The sequence below is a fragment of the Electrophorus electricus genome, chromosome 15 (genome assembly GCF_041902795.1).
Source record: "Electrophorus electricus isolate QZ-2024a chromosome 15, ASM4190279v1, whole genome shotgun sequence".
NCBI classification, from domain to species: Eukaryota; Metazoa; Chordata; class Actinopteri; order Gymnotiformes; family Gymnotidae; genus Electrophorus; species Electrophorus electricus.
Genome location: NC_137511.1, coordinates 1,487,235 through 1,508,533, shown reverse-complemented (window position 1 = coordinate 1,508,533; position 21,299 = coordinate 1,487,235). Strand labels below are relative to the sequence as shown.

Sequence of the window (21,299 nt, the reverse complement as noted above, 5' to 3'; positions counted from 1 at the left end):
TATGAATTATAAATCCTCCTGAAATATTTAAAGTAGGTCCTGCTTGGCTTACACTATGGAAATTGAACCAGATCTACTGAGAAATATTGGAAAATTCAGGGCTAGTCTGCCCTCTAGTGTGTGTAATCAGAAGCACATTGGGCATACACTTCGATTTACAAGTCCTAACCAATATCCTGGAAATGTGTTTAGTGAAAGCTAGAACAGAACTGACTGACAAGTTACCCTTACTCAGATAAAAAATAGTGCAGTGTTACATGTGTGTGAAACATAAGAAATTACAACTGAATTTAAAGTGCTTTGTCCTTGCCTCATGATGCCATAGGAGTACAGCACCACATTTGTTTTAATTCAAAGACTATGTATGTATGTATGTATGTATCATTATGTGGTAGCTTGGTGGTTAAGTTACTAGGTACTTGTAATTTGAAGGTTGTGGGTTCAAGCCCTACCGCTGCCAAGTTGCCACTGGCCCCTTAGCAAGACCCTCAATCTCTCAAATTGTGTTCAGTCATAATTGTAAGACACTTTTGATAAAAGTGTCAGCTAAACGCCATTAATTATAAATTAAAGCTTCTTTTGTTTAGTAGATATTTCGTCTTTGGCCATGTGTATACATGTCAGGTGATGTTTCTGTAACGTCCATTATTCTTATTTCACTGTTAGCCTCTCAGCGTTTCCTGCAATAGCTCGAGTCACTGAGGGTTACGGGTCATCACGGATGTGATGACGTGACGCCCCCCCCCCCCCCCCCCCGAGGGGCGGGGCTTGAGATCAGCTCGTCTTATCTGCGCTGTGCGCTTTAGTCTCCCGGAGAGCCATGCCATACAGCGCTATTACAGCTGTCATTATTTTCTGTCTGTGTGACTCGGGTGAGTTCATACATTTTCTCTCGGAGAATACTTCCTTTTTTATTATCAACGGAGTGCACGTATTCTTTATCTTATTTTAGTGGTGTTGTTGATTACATCGTAAAATTGACTTTACAACACTGTAAACCTTTTAAAAGTGTACACTGCAGCAACAAGGACCACAAAAAAATAAGGTGGTCCGTAGATTTTATGTAGGCGCTTATTGATTTGGTTCTAAACGTAGTTGGATTTAGGCAGCGTAAAGAACCAGCGTCATCTCCTTTATAACGATTAATGCATTTATCTTCGAACCTGCGTCGTCTTTATGGACTATCGTTTAACACATGGTTTTAGCGATCACTAGCTTGAAAATTGTATCCTATTGTTGGAAAATTAGACAATACTGTATGTTAATACTGTAAGTGAGTATGTTTTCCGAGTTGTGTAATTGTACGAAAGTTTTATTTCCTAACTTTTGTAGCTAAAAATGTAGGCTAAAGCACTCTAGAAAATGTGCTATTATGTAAATCTTACTTTTATGTAAAAAAAATAAAAACGCTATAGAAAAGGCCGTGCCTTGCTTTGCCCTTTGCTCGTTCCCAGGGTGCTTTGTCCACTCGCTGAGCCACGTTGAACGGTACGATGTAGTGAGACCCCGCCAGTTAAACCACAGGAGCCGGCGGAGCATCACTGCCCAGGTAAGCGCAGTCTGCTTAATAACAGCGGTGACAGAAATAACCAAAAACATGTCTACTTAGTAAACCATGTAATCCAATAGGCACCTTTTGACATGGAATCACAAGGCCAAGAAAAATATCCCGAGGAGCTTCGTTATCAGTTATTCTTTGATGGAAGTAATTATACAGTTAATTTGGAGAAGAACAGGTAAAACTGACGAACCTTTCATATTTTAATCTTGTACTGTGGTTTCCAAATTCTTAAAGTATTATTTTAATCTGAGTGTGTTTGAAAAGAATTACTTCTGATCTTTTTATTTTTAACTTTTAGATTTCTTCTTGGACCTAATTACACCGAAATATATTATCGAGTAGATGGATCGCCAGTGAGCACATATCCAAGACTTAAGGTGTCTTAACTGTTCATACTACAGAACTCTGATCAGCAAGTTCAACATTGCTGTGATATAAAACACTATACTGCCTTTCCATACATTATCAAAGAAACAAGTACTGTATGTTTAATGTTTACTTTCTACAAAGAATCATCAGTTGAATATCAAATATTTTCTGTTCTGTAGGACCACTGTTATTATCATGGCCACATTCATGGAATGGAGGACTCATCGGTCAGTGTAGGAGTCTGTAGTGGAATGAGGTATATGGCAGCATCATGAAGCAGAAATGCAAACAGAAGCAATGCAGGGCTTTCACCTAGCTAATAAACACTCCATGTAAGACATGACTCTAAGATGTTGGACTGCTTTGTGTGATTTTTTTGTTTTTCTGTAGGGGTTTTCTGAGAGCTGAGAAGCAGGTCTACCTCATTGAGCCCTTGGGTGAAGACACTGAAGGAGACCATGCCCTCTATAAGCAAGAACACTTGAAGATGAAGACAAGTTCATCTGGAAACATCACCCTTTATGACAAAGAGCCCAGAGTAGCAGCCTCCTTCAAACGAAATAGCTGGGTACATATTTCCAAGATTAGGCCTATTTGCACTTCAGTTTTATTATAAATGAAGATAGTAAATTTTTTTCCATGATTTTCCTCCTCTTTTTTAGAAGACGATGTCCCCATTTAACATCCAGAGATATGTAGAAATGTTTCTGGTGGTGGACTATGATGAAGTAAGCACTGAAAATGCAAAAATGTAAACCTGTATTGATCCTTTAAAAGTCAGGACAAGAAATCATAAATAAGAACTTAAAATGCAAAAATGTAAACCTGCATTGATCCTTTAAAAGTCAGGACATGAAAAATCAAACAATTTTTTGATCCCTTTGGCAGTATAAAAACTTTGGCTCCAACACTGATATAATACGAGGAAGGATGATGGAAGTTGTGAATCATATTGACAAGGTATTTTACCATCGAAATCCCATCTTAACAAAATATGACGTAAAATTCAGAGCGTACATATTTTTGTCAGGTATGGTTCCTGCCAGAGAGCATATCTGTTGAACTTCCAACTTTACTTCCTCAGCTGTACCGTCCACATAATATCCGTGTGATGCTGGTGGGTTTGGAGTTGTGGACAGTGGAAGACCAAATCCAGGTGAGCGTGAGCTCTGACGACACTCTCACCAGATTCATTGAGTGGCGCCAGAACAACCTGCTCAGGAGGGTCAAGCACGATAATGCACAATTCGTGACGTAAGTATTACTCACAACGTCCTGGTTTGTGGTAATGATTATGTCATAACTGTGGGCTATGTACATGTCCTAGGAACATTCAAACTTTTTATTTATCTCTTTATCTTCTCTTTAACCAGTGGAATTGATTTTTTGGGAGACACTGTTGGGTTAGCGAACAAAAACGCGATGTGTGCTGGAGGTTCAGGAGGGGTCAATCAGGTAATTAATCTCAAATCAATGAAGCATATGTGAGTATATGGATACTTTGCAGGATGATGGTTAAGTTGTATTGGATGTACGTTGGTGAAGAGGTAATGCCCACTCCTTTACTATTCAGGATCATAACAAGAATCCCATGGGCTTGGCTTCAACAATCGCACATGAAATGGGCCACAACATGGGCTTGTCCCATGATGCATCGCACTGCACCTGTGGCCCATCAATGCTCGACACCACCTGCATCATGACTGAACGCGTGGGGTGAGATTTTCACTGCTGCAAATCTATAAAAAGCATTACTATACACATACTCTGCTTAACTGTATTTCAATAAACAAACGAAAAAAGACTTTTCAGGGTCTGGGCAATACCAAGCGGTGATCTTTCATGCCATCTCAACCTCGCAGCAACAAGTTTCCAGAGCTCCTCAGTGACTGCAGTGTGGAGCAGCTGAGTGTGTTTCTGGAGAACGCCAACCCCAGCTGTCTGCTGGACAGGCCAATCTCAGACAGGCTGTACGGGGGGCCCGTCTGCGGTAATGCATTCCTGGACCCGGGGGAGGAATGTGACTGTGGAACAGCAGAGGTGAGGCAGCACGCATCATCCTCTCCGTTGTCCTTGCCAGTCTTAACCTTAGCACATTTTCACATTTAGGTCAGTCGATCCAGTGCAGGTCACCACGGTGGTCCCTAGTTGCATGTATGAATAACACATATATCTGGTCCAGAACTGATGACTCGGCGTGTGTAACATGTCCTGTTTCTCTTGTAGGAGTGTGAGAACCCATGCTGTAATCCCAAAACATGCAAGCTGACGGAAGGATCTCAGTGTGCAGAGGGAGAGTGCTGTGAAAACTGCCAAGTATGCCCTCACTAAGCGAACCTCCAGTAGGCTAAATCTTTCTTTGGTATTAGTTAGACCTGTGCTGGATTGTGCACTGGAGTTTATATGCTGTGCAGTTTCACGCAGAGTTGAATGAAGTGAAACTCCACCCTTTGGATATGCTGTGAGTGGTACTACTAAGATCCAGAGCTTGGCAGTTATACTGTTATACTGTTGTGTGAAGTTGAATGATTCTCTGGAAGGAAGTGACACATTTTTAAATGACACCTCTGAAGAAGATTGGTGGAAGTGGTAGAACCGAGCACAGGTATAAATTTAATTTCATTTAACTAAAGTAAGGAAATGATGTCACCGGATATTCTGTGAATTTATTTTCTCAGAAGCTCTTTTCTTAGTGTGACTTAAATCAGAAAACTGTGATGGTGAGAACAAGGTGCAATATGTAATTCCAGTAAGAAAATTCAGAGAAAAAGAGGACGTGACATGAAAGTGAAGTCTTCCATCCCAGTTAAAGGGGTGTTCTCCTGGGAACAGCTGAGAATATACACCTCTACAGGAAGGTGCCTAGGAATGTACCCTGTGATAATATAAACTCCATCTATGACTTGCTATCCATTGTAGATAAAACCAGCAGGGAGTCTGTGTCGGGCCTCGGCGAGTGAGTGCGATTTGGAGGAGTATTGTACAGGACAGTCAGAGAGGTGTCCAGATGACAGCTTCCAGATGAACGGCTTACCCTGCAGTGCTACGCACAGCTACTGCTACGATGGCCACTGCCCCTCCCTTCTACAGCACTGCCAGCGGCTATGGGGGAAAGGTAGCTGTGTGCATAACACACCAAACAACAGCCAGTCTCGCTGGCTGTCTGTAGGGATGTTAGTGAATGTTTTGGTTAATTTGAACCACATTTGAACCCATCTGAATTTTGTTCATAGATGCCCAAGTGGCTATGGATAAATGTTTTCATAGAAATACATTAGGGAAAAATGATTCCCACTGTGGCAGGACCAAAGATGGCTACAAACCCTGCGCAAATGAGTAAGTTCTGAATGTGTTTTATCCGTATAGGTCCTCCGTGACTGTAACTCTCAAATATCTATACAAAATATATAGAGATTTCCGTGTAAGGTCCACAGTGCTGTTCACACAATAATGTTTATTTATTTTTATTCCTGTTTCATAGAGACAAGTTCTGTGGTACTATATATTGTACGGGAGGAAATGCATACCCCGTGACTGGTCTGAAAGCTTCCCTTCTTACGGGAAGTGAATTTTGCAACATTGTAGTGGAGAGACTTGAGGGGGACAACTTAAGCATGGTGCCTACAGGAACAAAATGTGGCAAGAACAAAGTAAGAATGGCAGACCATTGTGTTTAGTCTGCTTGCCGGCTATTTCTTGCCTAAAAATCTAAACTTTGATTTTTTTTTTTTCTGAATTCAATAGGTGTGCTTTGATCACAAGTGCCAAGATGTGAAAGTGTTTGGTAGCAGTGAGGATTGCTCATCAAAATGCAGTGGTCGTGGGGTGAGACTCTCGATGTGAAACACCAATTCTGTGATAGCACGCGGAATGGTGGATGGTCCACCATGTCAGTGTGCTGAACTCACTTCGTGTATGTATTGACAGGTTTGTGATCATCAGAACCAGTGCCACTGTGAGCCTGGGTGGGCTCCTCCAAACTGTCAGTTTAAATATGGTGACTCGCCTACTGGTAAGTCAGGATTAAGCACGCCCACTGAAGAATGAAAGCCTTCCTATAGTCATGCAGAGGATATTCTTCAGGCGTAATTTTTTTTTCCCGTAGGAAAAGAGATGTTGATCATCGGTGCCTCAACGGCAGCTGCAACTCTTGTACTTCTAGCAGTAGCATTTAGTTGGATGTACTGTAAAAGGTCAAAGGTCATCGGCTCCAAGTGTAAAAAGTGAGTTAGCTGCCTTCATTTCAGCAACTGTGTTTGTTCATAGTTTATCCAGTAAAGTGCGATTATATCTCATGTGCGAAATTGAATATCAGCGTACATGTTCACCACTGTTTACAGGAATAGGCCATCGTATCCAGGCCAGCTGAATCCTCTCTTTGAGAGTGCTGGGGCACAAAGAGGCATTTTAAAGGACCATCCCCAGATCAGCCAGCCTACTTTCATAGGGACAACCGCTACCCAGGCCAGCAGCCCCCTTATGGTCCGTGTCGTCCCCACGCGGCCACCCCCGCAAGTGAGTGCTGATCCTTATAGTCAGCTCAGACATGCCACAGAATTGCAGTGTTGATAATGACTTTGTGGGACTTTGCACTAGCTGGGGCGTAGTGTCAGTCCAGTCACGAATGCAAACAGGAGTTGAAACTAACCATTTGTAAAACGCCCTGTGGTTCAAAATTAGCAGACATAAACTAAAAAAACACGCCCCTTCTTGCAGCCTCCTAAAAAACAAGAGCATCAGGCCCATCAGCAGGCAGGGCCCATGTCATCACACACGCAGAGGAAACCTGAGTCTCCTCCGAATCCTTGGCCTCCTACTGATGTGAAACAGGTGAGGTGCCACACATCTGCACTTCCAGCATGTAACATGGAAATGAAGTTTAATTATTGTGAGTCAGCGTATGATTAACTCCACTGACTCTTTAATGTCCTATAAAAACACAGGTGAGCAGACCGGCCCGCCCCCCTGTGCCTCCAGCAAAGCCCACTGTATTGGCAGGGAAGCAGCAGGTCAGAGCACCTAATCTGGTACGACACCTGCATCTAATCTATCATAACACCTGCACCTAATCTAACATAACACCTGCACTTAATCTATCATAACACCTGCACCTAATCTAACATAACACCTGCATTTAATCTAGCATAACACCTGCATCTAATCTATCATAACACCTGTACCTAATCTAACATAACACCTGCACCTAATCTAACATAACACCTGCACCTAATCTAACATAACACCTGCACTTAATCTAGCATAACACCTGCACCTAATCTAACATAACACCTGCACTTAATCTAGCATAACACCTGCACCTAATCTAACATAACACCTGCACTTAATCTAGCATAACACCTGCACCTAATCTAACATAACACCTGCACCTAATCTAACATAACACCTGCATCTAATCTAACACCTGCACCTAATCTAACATAACACCTGCACTTAATATAGCATAGCACCTGCACCTAATCTTGTATAACACCTGCACCTAATCTATCATAATACCTGCACCTAATCTAACACCTGCACCCACTAAGTGCAGTTACCACTTGTTGTTTACTCAAGGGGAAACAAATAATATAAAAATAGCTGAACTGTGTTTAATTTTAACCGAAAGTAAAGTTCCTTTTTTTTTCTAATCTGTCCCTTGAAGCCCTCATTACATTGGAGACCTCTGAAAATCATTCTGGATATTTAAGGGCCCCCCAGGATCAAAGTGAACTGTTGAACTAAAATGACCTTGTGCTTTGCAGACTGGGGAAGCTGTAGTAAAGATTGCACTGAAGCCTCCAACCATGCCTAGGAGATGACTCATGGAGGAATCATCGCCTCAATCAACAGAGCCATTTTTCTGTCCATGCAGCAGCCTCGGGACTTGGGCATGACTAATATCATGCCTGTGAAGTGCCGGCGGATGACGCGGAGGAAGTGGGTCTCTCTGCTGCCGTGATGTTGGTGCACATCCTTCAGTGCAACAAGGAGGATTATGTTGAATTATGCTTGAAATGTTTCTTCGTACTCCTTTGTACTTGAATTCACATGGAAATTACAAATAGAATTGCACAACCTTTTTTTAAAAAGTGAAATTACTTCTTTTTTTTTTTTTTTTAAATGAATGAATTTTATTGAACAAACTTGCACTTTTTAGCAGTCCAGAGGCTTTCTTTGAGTTTTCACAGACAGGTTGACATAACATATTTATATCTGTATGCACTTAATGCTTTTGTATTATTTCCCGTTAAGTGTTTTGTATACTTTTTAAATTAAAGTGATGTGTCTTAAATAGTTAATAGTAGTCTCAATATTTTTGGACTAAAGACTGTTTTAGTGGTGACCCAGCATTCATGATTATTTATAGTGGAACAGCTAATGTGTTCCAGCCAGTGACTATACAGACAAGAACTAATACTGTGCTGTTTAATATAAAGGCACAGGCCAAGCAAAGCATGCAAAGTTGCATTTTTCCAGCACTTTGTTTTAGCATTGAACTTAGCCAGTGTTGGTTTGGTAATGTATTAGCAATGCAGGTCTTGTGGATGGCTGCGGTCCACATGGTGGGCTTAGTGCCCTTATCAGTCTCAGTCAGCTTCCACTCTCTACTTTGCATGAGTTTGTCAGTATCCTCAGTAAAGAGAGGCAATATGAGGTCAGGAGCAGCTTTTCATTTTGTTCCTGTTATTGTTCTGCAGCCATGTTTGAGCAACAGGAAACAGTATCACCTACTTAAGGGTACAGTACTCCAAACACTGGCTAGACATATTAATGGCATTCATTCACAGAACACCAGGATTTTGGCATCAGTTTGTTTGTTTTTTAATTTACTACTAAATGCCTTTTTGCTAAATCTAGAGCCCAGGTTCTTAGACGTCATTTAGAGCTCAAGTTCTCCATTCATTTTTCTGTGTTTGCTACCATTCCACCTATCTGCTCGCCTGACTTGTGTGCTAGAAGCTGTATTATAGGGGCAGTGGTAGCTCAGTGGTTAAGGTACTTGACATGTAAACCCTACCACTGCCAAGTTGCCACTGTTGGGCCCCTGAGCAAAGCCCTTAACCCTCAATTGCTCAAGTTGTAATCAGTCATAATTGTAAGTTGCTTTGGATAAAAGCATCAGCTAAATGTAAATGTTATAGCAAAGCTCTACCTGTATAGGGGAGTTCAGAAGACTAGACTGCACATCTCTGAGTTCAGTAGACAAGCCTGAACACCTTTGATTTCAAACACATTTAGAGAAAAAGCGTGTGGAAAAAGTGATGAGAAAGCAATTAGACTGGTGGAAAAGTAGGGCAGTCATCTGGATGCTTATGCATTTCCTCACGCAGATGCGGGAGCAATATTAATATTTACTGTTAACCATCATGCTAACCCTGAATTAAAATATTAGGTGGATAGTTAAAAGTCTTTCAGCTTGGCCTGAGGTTGCTTTAAACTTCCGATCTTAAACAATTGTTACTTAGTGCCCTTATCAGTCTCAGTCAGCTTCCACTCTCTACTTTGCATGAGTTTGTCAATATCCTCAGTAAAGAGAGGCAATATGAGGTCAGGAGCAGCTTTTCATTTTGTTCCTGTTATTGTTCTGCAGCCATGTTTGAGCAACAGGAAACAGTATCACCTACTTAAGGGTACAGTACTCCAAACACTGGCTAGACATATTAATGGCATTCATTCACAGAACACCAGGATTTTGGCATCAGTTTGTTTGTTTTTTAATTTACTACTAAATGCCTTTTTGCTAAATCTAGAGCCCAGGTTCTTAGACGTCATTTAGAGCTCAAGTTCTCCATTCATTTTTCTGTGTTTGCTACCATTCCACCTATCTGCTTGCCTGACTTGTGTGCTAGAAGCTGTATTATAGGGGCAGTGGTAGCTCAGTGGTTAAGGTACTTGACATGTAAACCCTACCACTGCCAAGTTGCCACTGTTGGGCCCCTGAGCAAGGCCCTTAACCCTCAATCGCTCAAGTTGTAATCAGTCATAATTGTAAGTCGCTTTGGATAAAAGCATCAGCTAAACGTAAATGTTATAGCAAAGCTCTACCTGTATAGGGGAGTTCAGAAGACTAGACTGGACATCTCTGAGTTCAGTAGACAAGCCTGAACACCTTTGATTTCAAACACATTTAGAGAAAAAGCGTGTGGAAAAAGTGATGAGAAAGCAATTAGACTGGTGGAAAAGTAGGGCAGTCATCTGGATGCTTATGCATTTCCACACGCAGATGCGGGAGCAATATTAATATTTACTGTTAACCATCATGCTAACCCTGAATTAAAATATTAGGTGGATAGTTAAAAGTCTTTCAGCTTGGCCTGAGGTTGCTTTAAACTTCCGATCTTAAACAATTGTTACTTAACTGCAGATTTCCAAATTAGATGTTTCCAAATCTGAAAGAAATACATTACCCCATCCCAGACAACCCCAGAATTGCAGTTTTGTGTTTTGCTTATTCTAACGTACCTGGTTTAATCAGATAATTGTCGCACTCTACAGGAACGCACTCAGGTGACTCGGAACAGTCTAAACAAAACTTTGTTCCAGGCCTGGGACTGAAAGCCGCTAGTTTATTGTGCTTCAGCTCAAATACCAATATAGCTGTCCAAGTGGAAATAGTGGAAACCACATCCTGTCTATATTGAAAATTAATCATCTGGACCAAAAAAAAACCAAACCAAACAAACAAAAAAACCATTTCTTAAAAGCTGGATGTACGTCAGCAAGAAAAAGGAAGAGATTAATAAGACTGTCATCTGCAGTTTAACATGAGTGTCCATGCAATGGCATACTTTGCATTATCTTAGTTACCTAAGCCAGGGCAGAATAAAACAGTAGACAGTAAAGCTAAAAGCTGTCAATTGCTGTACTGCAGTACTGTCTGGCATCTATACCTACCACGGAATAGACTGGCTATGCTTTTGATATGATGCAGTGTTCTTTATCTTAGTGAACTAACCGCAGGGGCATGCGGCTAACAAACAATGAACGATTGATGCACCCACATGAGTATGATAGCGGCACAGATAACAACCCACAAGAGTGCATTTTTGCCCCAAATACCTGAGAGTTACTGTTCCCTAGGAGTGAATAATTCAAAGGTAGCATTTCAATCAAACAGAGACAGGCATGCTCATAGGTGCTGCTCACTGAACAGCAAAGAGCTGCATGGTCCGGAGGTTAGGAGAGGGTTAAAAGAGGGTTAGGAGAGGGTTAAGAGAGGGTTAGGATAGGGTTAGGAGAGGTTTAGGAGAGATTTGGAGAGGATTAGGAGAGGTTAGGAGAGGGTTAAAAGAGGGTTAGGAGAGGGTTAAGAGAGGGTTAGGAGAGGGTTAGGAGAGGTTTAGGAGAGATTTGGAGAGGATTAGGAGAGGTTAGGAGAGGGTTAAAAGAGGGTTAGGAGAGGGTTAAGAGAGGGTTAGGATAGGGTTAGGAGAGGTTTAGGAGAGATTTGGAGAGGATTAGGAGAGGTTAGGAGAGGGTTAAAAGAGGGTTAGGAGAGGGTTAAGAGAGGGTTAGGAGAGGGTTAGGAGAGGTTTAGGAGAGATTTGGAGAGGATTAGGAGAGGTTAGGAGAGGGTTGGGAGCGGAGGAAGTGGGTCTCTCTGCTGCCGTGATGTTGGTGCACATCCTTCAATGCAACAAGGATTATGTTGAATTATGCTTGAAATGTTTCTTCGTACTCGTTTGTACTTGAATTCACATGGAAATTACAAATAGAATTGCACAACCTTTTTGTAAAAAGTGAAATTACTTTTTTTTTTTTTTAAATGAATGAATTTTATTGAACAAACTTGCACTTTTTAGCAGTCCAGAGGCTTTCATTGAGTTTTCACAGACAGGTTGATATAACATAGGTGCTGCTCACAGAACAGCAAAGAGCTGCATGGTCCGGAGGTTAGGAGAGGTAAGGAGAGGGTTAAGAGAGGGTTAGGAGAGGTAAGGAGAAGGTTAGGAGAGGTTAAGAGAGGGTTAGGAGAGGGTTAGGATAGGGTTAGGAGAGGTAAGGAGAGGGTTAGGAGAGGTAAGGAGAGGTAAGGAGAGGGTTAGGAGAGGTAAGGAGAGGGTTAAAAGAGGGTTAAGAGAGGGAAAGGAGAGGTTAGGAGAGGGTTAAGAGAAGGATTTGGGCTTGACATGACTCATGCTGATTCAGGCTTATTAGTAACAAAGCGGAGAAGCTCAAAACCTTTGCTAAATACACTCTTTCAGGTAAGTGGGCACAGAGCGGTAAAAGGGGCTTGTCTATGCTAGTATACTGACTGTATGACTGTAGATCTGATTATATAGTTGTCATATGAGTAACAGGACAACCTCAAAGTTAAAATGCCAAAGGCACATTCACACAAGCACTCCATATTTTTTGCAACAAGTCGATTCCAACTGCTGCTATTTTTAAAAGTATATTTTGTGTATGTTTGTAAAATCAATACAATACAGTACATATAAAATTTAAAATCTAAAAATTGAAATAATGTATTAGTTCCATTGGAAAACATATATATTAGAACCCAAGTGAGCACTATAATTAGATGATGCACATCTGACAAAGACACACCTATCATGTAAAAGACATGCCCATCATTTAAAGGCGTCGACTAAAACAAGGCAGGGTAGATGGCCAGTCTAACTGCTATGAGGTCGTCCAGCTTTGCAGTAATAACTAGTCTGATAGTATTTATGCGTTAAGATGCAGAAGGATTATTTAAAAACTGTCTGTAGGTTTTTCTGAAAACATTAAAAAATGAGGAACTTTCACTTCATGCTTTTGCTCTCCAAAATACTGTGATGTGGAGGCTGAGCAAGATGCGGGGACGAGTTTGTAGGACAAACACGTTTATTTAGTCACATCAACACGAGCATAGCACACAGGCTATTGGGTTCAAACATCGACCTACACAGACTCAAACACAAGACTTATATACATGTACGGCTGTACTGTGACAAATACAAAATTCAGAAATCAAGGAAACAGTGACGATGAGGACAGCATGAGCTTAAACATGTCCACCTTACAATAAATAAAAGCAAATGGTTTAAATTACAAAAACTTCTTGCTCATTTGAGTGCATGCCTCTGTGCTTTCCTTGTTTTCTGAAAACATTTACCAAAAGTAAATGAAATGTTTACATTTAATTTTAATTAAGTAACCTACATATCAATCATAAAAGTCATAAAAGTCCTGAACTGCATAATGAAATAGTGTGTTGTTAAGATGTTTGAGCAATGGAAAAATGGAAAATCTTATTTGCACTGTGAACTGATTTGGAACTGGTGTTTTGGTCATTTAGTCTAATATGACTCATCTACACAGATGCCATTGCAATTGTGATTCAGTCCCCTACATTTTTTCTTTGAAGCTTGTTTAAATTTATTTCAAAGTCCTTCTGGGGTTTTTTTTCAGTATTTTGTCTGCACCTTGTAGGCATTTCACAAAAAAACTACAATAAAAGCAAAGGATGCTTTACAGCCAATTTCTGGTCAGTGTTTTGAGGGTGAGAGCTGACAAAAGCAACCAACATAAAGTGCAGGATAAATGTGAGGTGGATATATTACTGACTTATAAGTCTGGACTTACAGTAACTTAGACCATAATAGTACATTAGAACATTACAGGACATTAGTAATGTCAAAACTTGCTTTGAACCTTCTAAAAATAATTATAATTTTATCCATTTATAATGCTATTTATTTGACAAGGGCAACCGTCACTGCTCAATTAATATGGGGGAGACTTCGTATCACAGCATAAGGACACACTAGTAGAAATGAAAAATGGGTTCAAATCCCATTTTGGGAAACTCATGCCCTGCCCACGCTGTTCTTCCTGCTCATGAAGGGCTTGATACCAATCGAGTAGAATCTGGTATGTTTAGAACCTGGAAAAGACCAATATTTCTCTGTGGATTTGCTCCAGAACTTTTTTCCCACTTACTGACACTTCAAGGATCCAACCTAATCTATCACACCTGTAGCATATGGCTGTCGTGGATGGCCAGTACAAATCACACAATTGCAAACGTACTTTTATTAGAGGGGCAGGAAAAACTCAAAGCCAAGGTCAGACAGCAAACCAGACAAACACAAACACTCAGACTCAAGAGAAGGCCCAGGAGACTTTGCACAGAAAGCAAGGGGGAGCAGGGATTAAATAGAGATGGGAAATGGGAAACAGATCGGAAGGGAGTGACCGGTGATCAGGGAGACAGCGAGGCTGTATGAGGTAGTGTGGGAGGAGCAGAGGCAGGGAGTGTGACAGTTTCCACAGATAGTAACTTTGATGAGTTCTGATGATTAGTAACACACAGGCTTCATCAAACATATCATTACTGTCCATAATTAACTGACTATTCATTGCAGACACAGTGACTCGAGATTCAGTTGAAAGATACTGGAGGATTCCTTTAGGAAAACAAATTAAACTTTGGAGCTTTGCAATAATGGAACATTCTCAATTATTTCAGTATCCAGACTCATGTGATTAATCTTACTACTCAGAAACCATTTTAATACCAAAATACCTTGAATTTCTCCAAAATATCTCCAAAAAGTTATTGCATGAGCATTACATGTAAAGCGGGAGAAATTGAGGCCTAATGGAGTACCGATGTTTCCTGGAGCTACAGCGCCATCCGGTGGTCATATATTTCCGATCCACCAACAGGTTAAATTGTTTAGAAAATGTGGTATTTAATAAAGTGAGATTTGTGAGACAACCAGATAGACTGTAAAATAGGAACTCTCTTTCCCTATCCATTTCCCTTTCATCAAGTATTCGCTCTCTGTTTATATATATTAATATAAGGAAGACACAATTCTCCTTACCATATTATTATTATTCATAACTAACAAATTAACTTCATTATAATAGCCTAATAATAACAACAATATTATTATTGCTATAATAATAATCCTGTTACTTGCTCTCTCTGAAACACACACACATGCACGCACACATGCATGCACTGTGACAGGCCCTTGTTCAAGCTTTCATGCTGTATTTTAACAGAAAATACTATTATAAATGCATTTTAGTAGAAAGACAAATACCTTTTAAAATAAACCCAAATCTCTGAAAACATGTTATATGGACTGGTCCTTCAATAGCATGCAATTAAGCTGTAACATGGGAAATATTTAACAAAAAAAAGTGATTATGTCTGTTTTGTTAGATTCAAAGTACTGAGGATCACGGGGCCTGGATTTCTGCATGCGTTGCACTTTTTGACTGACTCATGGAGCTATGTTATCCTGTTTGGAGCACAGGGGTGAGGGGCTCTGCAACCCTCAACACACTTTTCACAGAGAGGGGAACATGGAAGACAGAAGGCTGAGGGCTCCACTACCAAGCCCCCCAGGAAAAGACCTAAGAGAGGAAAAAACCTACGGGAACGTTTTGGCTGAACTTGAATCCGTAGACTTGCCTTTGGGAACAACTTTAAGGTATTATTGTCCTCATTAGCATAAGTGAAAAGAGAATGATTTACATGAAAGCACTGACCTTTGCATTGGTGACTGGTATTTTGCATTGTCATGCAAGCCATTTGGCTATATCAAGCTTTATGTGAATCATTACAAATTTTGTTTGTACAAGGAGGGAAATTCAGAACAGCTGAAAAATGTGTGTGATGCGGCCACAACCCTCTAGCAGATTTGCTGTGCTGTAGCTATCTAACTTTAGAAACTACCAATAAATACTATTGGCAGTCTTTATAAATACTGATTAATACAGGTTACTAACTAGATGCAATACTATTACTATATATTACTGCTGCTACTACCATTACCACCACTAACAACAACATTAACAGTAATAGCATAGTAATAGCATAATACCAGTGATAATTATATTGGGCTTCTCCATTAATTTGCTCTGACAATAACAATAGCCTATAACCGTACTGGTTGGCAGCAGTGTGTACTCTTAATTACATAACTCAAACCGCGGTATTAATTAATTAATTAGGTCTAAATATAATAACACTAAGGACATCTTTATGCGTGGCAACGAAATCCATCTCGACACGTAGTGATTGCCAAACATCTCCCTCTGTCGGTCGACAATGGCCATTGCGTTTTCAGCCGCATTGTCACAAATCAGCACTGTGATGAATACAACTAACATGGCGGAGAATGAAACCTTGGAGTGCATCACCGAGCATGAACGTATATTGCAAGAAATTGAAAGCACGGACACGGCTTGCGTCGGTCCAACGCTTCGGTAGGAGATTTGGCTTGTCTCATATTTCCGAGGTTTTTGTTTGTAACGTGTTGTAGTATGTCTCCTCACGAAAAGATGGATGGAATCGGGCCTTTGTTTGCTAAGACAACGTTAACTTCCCCGTTGCAATCTAGCTAGCTAGCTAGAAGTCAGCCCACTAAAAATTCTAAAATAAATTTAGCTGGGTAGCTTGGATGAGCAAGAGAAGATACTGTCAATAATTCAGGTATTGTTATTTATTTCTTGCCTCAGGACTGTTATTCGTAGGTCAGGCCAGAGGTAGGAGCGCTGTCCACCTGGTAACGTTGTCTTGAGCTGTCTGGCATTTTTGTTTTAATGTTTTTACACAGGCCACCACATGACTGATAATTAGCTGTGTCATTATGTTAGGGAGGTTTTGTTCCATAATGACAAATCTCCCAGTAATTAACAAACCTGTACAGTTGGTATAATCACAACATCGCCCTGTGGCCACGAAGCACTCGGTCTGGCTAACGGCTGCTGGCTAATGCGCCGTAGTGACACCCGCATGCTGTCTAACGAACCTTTCTAAAAACATCCCCGTAGGTTAGACTTCGTTCGCGTTATTTTGAGATTTCGCAAAGGCATACTTTCCTTTTTGGGGTTATTTAGTTAGCTGAAGACCAGCGAATGTACACCTGACCGCGAGACTCATCCCTTTAACGGTTTTCTCAGAGACCGTAAACGTCTCGAGGGTGCTTTGGTCAGATGTGACGGTTTACTTGCGCTCGCGCGTTTAACGGCCAGAGCTTACGAGTTTGGCGCTCGTTAATTGAAACAGGTGACGTTAGCATGTAAGCTAACCTGCTAGCTCACCTAGCCTCGAGCTACGCTTGGCACACCTGTTCAATTAGTACTGCTACTGACCGACGGTGTTCTTTATAACCAGTTAACGAGTTGTTTAAATTAGTCAGGACTGGTGTGAAGAGATTTACGTTTTCTTTAGCTGGCACTTTGAATGCCAGAGTAGCTGCCGGGCCAGTCCACCTGGAGCAGTAGTGCCTGGAGGGCCTTGCTCAGTGGCATAGTGGCAGTAGCCATCAGCTGGGTCCGAACATCCGGCCTCTTTTGAGGTGTAGTTTGCGGTGTTAATGTTGCCGAGTCATGGCAATTTCATTCTTTCTTCATGTAACGCTACCGTCCAGCTCTGTTTTAGGTCAACGTCATAGGAGTGGGCTGTGTCCTTTTGCTGTTTGTTGTCAGCCGCTTTTCTTCAGAGCTGATACAGTCTGTGGTATAGCTGCATCTCCAGCGATTGTAGAGCCTGGGAGTGAAAAAGGTGGGACTTCCATGTTCCTTCACTATCTTTCCTGGCAGAAGGCATGAGAAAGCAACCTTTTGATCTGTGGGCCACAATAACAGGAAGGAGGAGGAACAACAGGCAATGTGGTTGGAGAACCTTGTCACTCTGTCTGTGTTTGAGCGTGTCTGTGTGTGTCCGTGTGCACCCAACAAATGGATAGGAAGTGAGCTGTCCTTGATGACTCTGGCCAAGAGTTGTGTTGTAGATGTAGATGTGTTGTAGATCTGAAGAAATTTGCTCGACTAGTAATCGGAAGGTTACCAGTTCAAGTCCCAACACTGCCAGGTTGCCACTGTTGGGCCCCTGAGCAAGGCCCTTAACCCTCAATTATACAAGTTGTTTTCATTCATATTTGTAAAAGTATCATCTTAATGCTGTGAAAATGTAAATGTTTAAAAAAAAATGTGGAGGGATTAGCTCTAATGTATAAGGAGCCAGTAGTGAGGAGGAGGGGGTTGTAGAGGGATTAAGGAATACTAACCTACCAAGATATAGCATAAGTATTATAAGGTTTAAAGTACAAGGGAGGCAACAGCAACGGACGTTTTTCAGCAGACAGGTGGTGTCGTTGAACCGTTTACTGACTGATGGAAAAACATTCATTTATGCTGAAGGCTGCATTCACACTACACATGGGCTCATCTGTTCTCCCAGCCCTCGAGTAAGGAACTAAGCAGGAACTCTTTGAAATGGGGAGGTAATGTTGGTTTGTTATGAGGAGGTAATTTGCTGGGTGACCATAAAGAAACCTGAAATTATGGCAGTATTTCAGGAGCCGCTGGCAGTGCTGGAAGATCAAAGGAGCTGCTAATGAAGTTACCTTCTCAAACTGAGACCGCACTCGCACGTTTGTGCTCCATGAGCTCAAGCTTGTGCATTGGGGAAGGTTCGGCCTAGTCCTGCACTGAACTGCAGAGTCAGTTAATCTAGGTTTAGGCCTAATCTAGATCTGGGGAAATTTGCCCTTGCAGTCCATTCTGAAGTGTTTTTTTGAGTTCAGCATTTCTTTGTGCTGCGTAGATCTGGGATCGCATTCAGCAGAAGTTCACATTTGTAAAAGGTTCTTATTGATGAAGGTAACCTTATGGTGATATCACTCGTGTCACCACCACACCTGTGTATTGCTGTCAGCTGGCCACTGAGGTCACAGTGGACCTTGCATGGGGCTCGAAGGAAGCGTCTGCCACCTTGACACGCTCACCTGCTCTTTCCTCTGTGTGGAGCAGCAGTGGACATTAGTCGAGGCTGTGCGTTTCACCCCTAAAGACGTACCCTTTAATTGGCTGTGGGTACGCTGAGTCAGCGCAACAGGATATGAGCAGACCAGTAACATCAAATAACAAAACTTAATTGATCTGAGCATGTAACTCAGGAAAGCATGCCATTAGATGTTCTAGTTTTTTATATGTGACAGCTGATGGTGAATGAAAGTATTTGAGAAATGCAGATGTAATTAAGTGGCTGGGATTTGTGGACGAAGTAATGTAGGATTATTCAGATTGATATTCATGGCTCTATTTGAGTTGGTGAGAGGCATGTTCACACCACATAGAAATTATTTGGCTTAACTTGTACATCTTATTACATTAATTTCATTAATATTTCAGTAAGTGTAAAGTGGTAGATATAAGATGAGACAAATTATTTTGTCAAGACTAAATGTATTTAAATATTTAGTGCTCATTTCCATTGTCGTCCACAAGGGGGCGCACTTGAAGTATGTATCAAATTCTCATTTGTTTTCTCTGCACAGTGTATTTACAGAATTCTGACAGCATGGTGCTTTTGATAGTACTGGCAAGTAGTTTTAATACATTATTAATACCGAGGTCTAATCTCACTTATCACACTTGTCACCCAGAAGTGATTTATAGGAGTAATACCCTAGGCCTTATGGAGGCAGCAGTTATTGTTTGAATTGATGGTTTTTTTCCGCACTCATGACATGTTTATGACGAATATACAGTGAAATATGTTTAGTGAGCAGATGTAGAGATATTTTAATGCTAGTTGGTTTTATGGTATTAGCCATTTTTTTGGTACATGGAAGGCTGACCTTAATTGAAGAATGGCAAGGAGGCTAACGTTACAGTTTACTTAACAAAACAGACATTCTTTCATTTGGGACAGGTATGTGACCTACATGGGACATAATAATATATATATATATATATATATATATATATATATATATATATATATATATATATATATATATATATATATATATATGTATATATATATGTTGCTTTTCTGCTAGAAAGCACAATTTCCTGTTCACCAGAATGTGCAGAATAAAGGTGACAGCTTCACGCAGCGCACCAACAAAAAACAACCACCACGACCTTCAACGATAACTGAGTGTCTATGGGTTGGGGGGGGGGGGTGCCGCTGTTTGCCCTCTACTACACCACTGTGACTCACCGGCCCTGAGGACTACACCCGTATAGCCCGCTGGGAGCCACCTCACACTGACCGCATGCACTGGCCATCTGGAGCAGCTGAGGCGGGCCCAGGGAGCTCGCAGACCTTACTGCCTCCCAGCGGCCTCTGCTCCTCTCTGCACAGCACGCCACACCTGTTCAGTCCCTCTGCAGCAAGTCGGCCAGGCCGAAGGTAAAGGCGGCCTCTCAGTAAGCCCCCACCCCGAGAGAAGGGTGGAGCATTCAGGACAGGGGCCGCAGTAGATGCAGCGGTAGAGCCAAATAATATATCATTCACCAGCATGCCAGGATTACAGTATGGAATTCAGACAGTTAAGGCCTCATGTATCATGTCTCTAAAGCTAATATGAAGAATCAGAATCAAATTTTTATTTGGAAGGGAAAAAGTTAACTTCAGTATTGGTGTGGATTATGTGTAACCCTCCTAAAAGTATAAATGATTAAAATTAATTGCACAGTTGAGTGATTAAAGCATTTTACTGCATGTAGCTGACACTTTTATCTAACTTACAACTATGACTGAGTACAACCTGAGTAATTGAGGGTTAAGGGTCTTGCTGAGCAGCCAAGCAGTGGCAATCTGGTGGGGCTTGAACCAGGAACTTTCTGAATAGTAATCAAGCACCTGAGCTACCACTGCCCCTAACATCAGTTAGCACTACTAGGACTACTGTATTTTATATATATTTTATATTATACTACACCTATATTAAATTAGATTTATACATGTTGATACATTTCTGGCAATATATTTTAACATATATTAAAATAATTGTCCTTATTACGTTGACCAAAGTAATTTACTTTCCGATCGTGTGAACGGCGTGATTCATAAAACACAGACTATCTAGAAGTTCTGAGATATCAGCATCCACAGTAACGTTTACCAAACGATGCTGCTCACTGAGTAGCCCAAGTTAGACATAACCCTAAGTCAACTACGACACGAAAACACTGCATACATAACCATTGACCTGATGACACCACCATTGCAGATCTGTGTATGATGACCAGCCTAATGCGCACAAGAGGTTCATGGAGAAGCTCGATGCCAGAATACGAAACCATGACAGAGAGATCGAGAAAATGTGTAACTTCCACCATCAGGGTTTCGTCGACGCCATCACCGAGCTGCTCAAGGTTCGCGCCGATGCAGAGAAGCTGATGGTAAGTGCCGTGAGCACCTCGGAGGGGCTTTCCCATCAGGAAGCAGGAACCTGACTAACATACTGGCCCAGAAATAGCAATCAGAGTGCTTGTATCGTTCTTCTGTTTTTCCAAATTGCATGCAAGCTATTCAGTGATGTTTCTGATTCTAAGGAAACAAGTACTACCTAGAAACTGAATAGCACTTGATATGTGGAGTAGTGAAGTTGGCATAATCTGG

General features: G+C 41.2%; 2 protein-coding genes across 19 annotated transcripts in view; both read left to right on the top strand.

Annotated features, from left to right (window-relative positions):
* Positions 1 to 787: 787 nt before the first annotated feature.
* Positions 788 to 8,229, top strand: adam8b (ADAM metallopeptidase domain 8b). Of its 2 annotated transcripts, none has more exons than XM_081698218.1 (23): positions 788 to 872; positions 1,455 to 1,549; positions 1,630 to 1,736; positions 1,860 to 1,938; positions 2,110 to 2,186; positions 2,321 to 2,498; positions 2,593 to 2,658; positions 2,819 to 2,890; positions 3,015 to 3,184; positions 3,304 to 3,385; positions 3,504 to 3,646; positions 3,793 to 3,970; positions 4,157 to 4,246; positions 4,850 to 5,045; positions 5,164 to 5,266; positions 5,412 to 5,580; positions 5,675 to 5,755; positions 5,858 to 5,942; positions 6,036 to 6,153; positions 6,271 to 6,445; positions 6,647 to 6,765; positions 6,879 to 6,939; positions 7,693 to 8,229. In XM_081698218.1, exons 1-23 carry the CDS (start codon positions 821 to 823, stop codon positions 7,747 to 7,749), a joined length of 2,553 nt encoding a protein of 850 aa, XP_081554344.1. In that variant the 5' UTR covers positions 788 to 820; the 3' UTR covers positions 7,750 to 8,229. The 2 variants fall into 2 exon arrangements, with proteins under 2 accessions (XP_081554344.1, XP_081554343.1); XM_081698217.1 differs by having other exon boundaries at positions 6,879 to 6,957.
* A 6,990-nt stretch (positions 8,230 to 15,219) lies between these two features.
* The window catches only part of exoc6 (exocyst complex component 6), a 28,710-nt gene continuing 22,630 nt past the window's right edge, over positions 15,220 to 21,299 (top strand). For 7 of the 17 annotated variants that reach the window (XM_081697473.1, XM_027021667.3, XM_027021665.3 and 4 more), the window contains exons 1-2: positions 15,222 to 15,366; positions 20,908 to 21,079. In XM_081697473.1, the coding sequence (XP_081553599.1) occupies positions 15,239 to 15,366; positions 20,908 to 21,079 (300 nt within the window). In that variant the 5' untranslated portion in view covers positions 15,222 to 15,238. Of the gene's footprint in view, positions 15,367 to 16,011; positions 16,145 to 20,907; positions 21,080 to 21,299 lie in introns of those variants that run through there. The other 10 variants (XM_027021670.3, XM_027021671.3, XM_027021666.3 and 7 more) reach the window with 6 other exon arrangements.

Excerpts from the sequence above, each read along its gene's own strand:
- adam8b (XM_081698217.1), top strand. The coding sequence starts at position 821 with ATGCCATACAGCGCTATTACAGCTGTCATTATTTTCTGTCTGTGTGAC. Across the intron at positions 873-1,454 it reads TTTCTGTCTGTGTGACTCGG|GGTGCTTTGTCCACTCGCTG; the intron begins GTGAGTTCATAC and ends GCTCGTTCCCAG. Across the intron at positions 3,185-3,303 it reads GATAATGCACAATTCGTGAC|TGGAATTGATTTTTTGGGAG; the intron begins GTAAGTATTACT and ends CTCTTTAACCAG.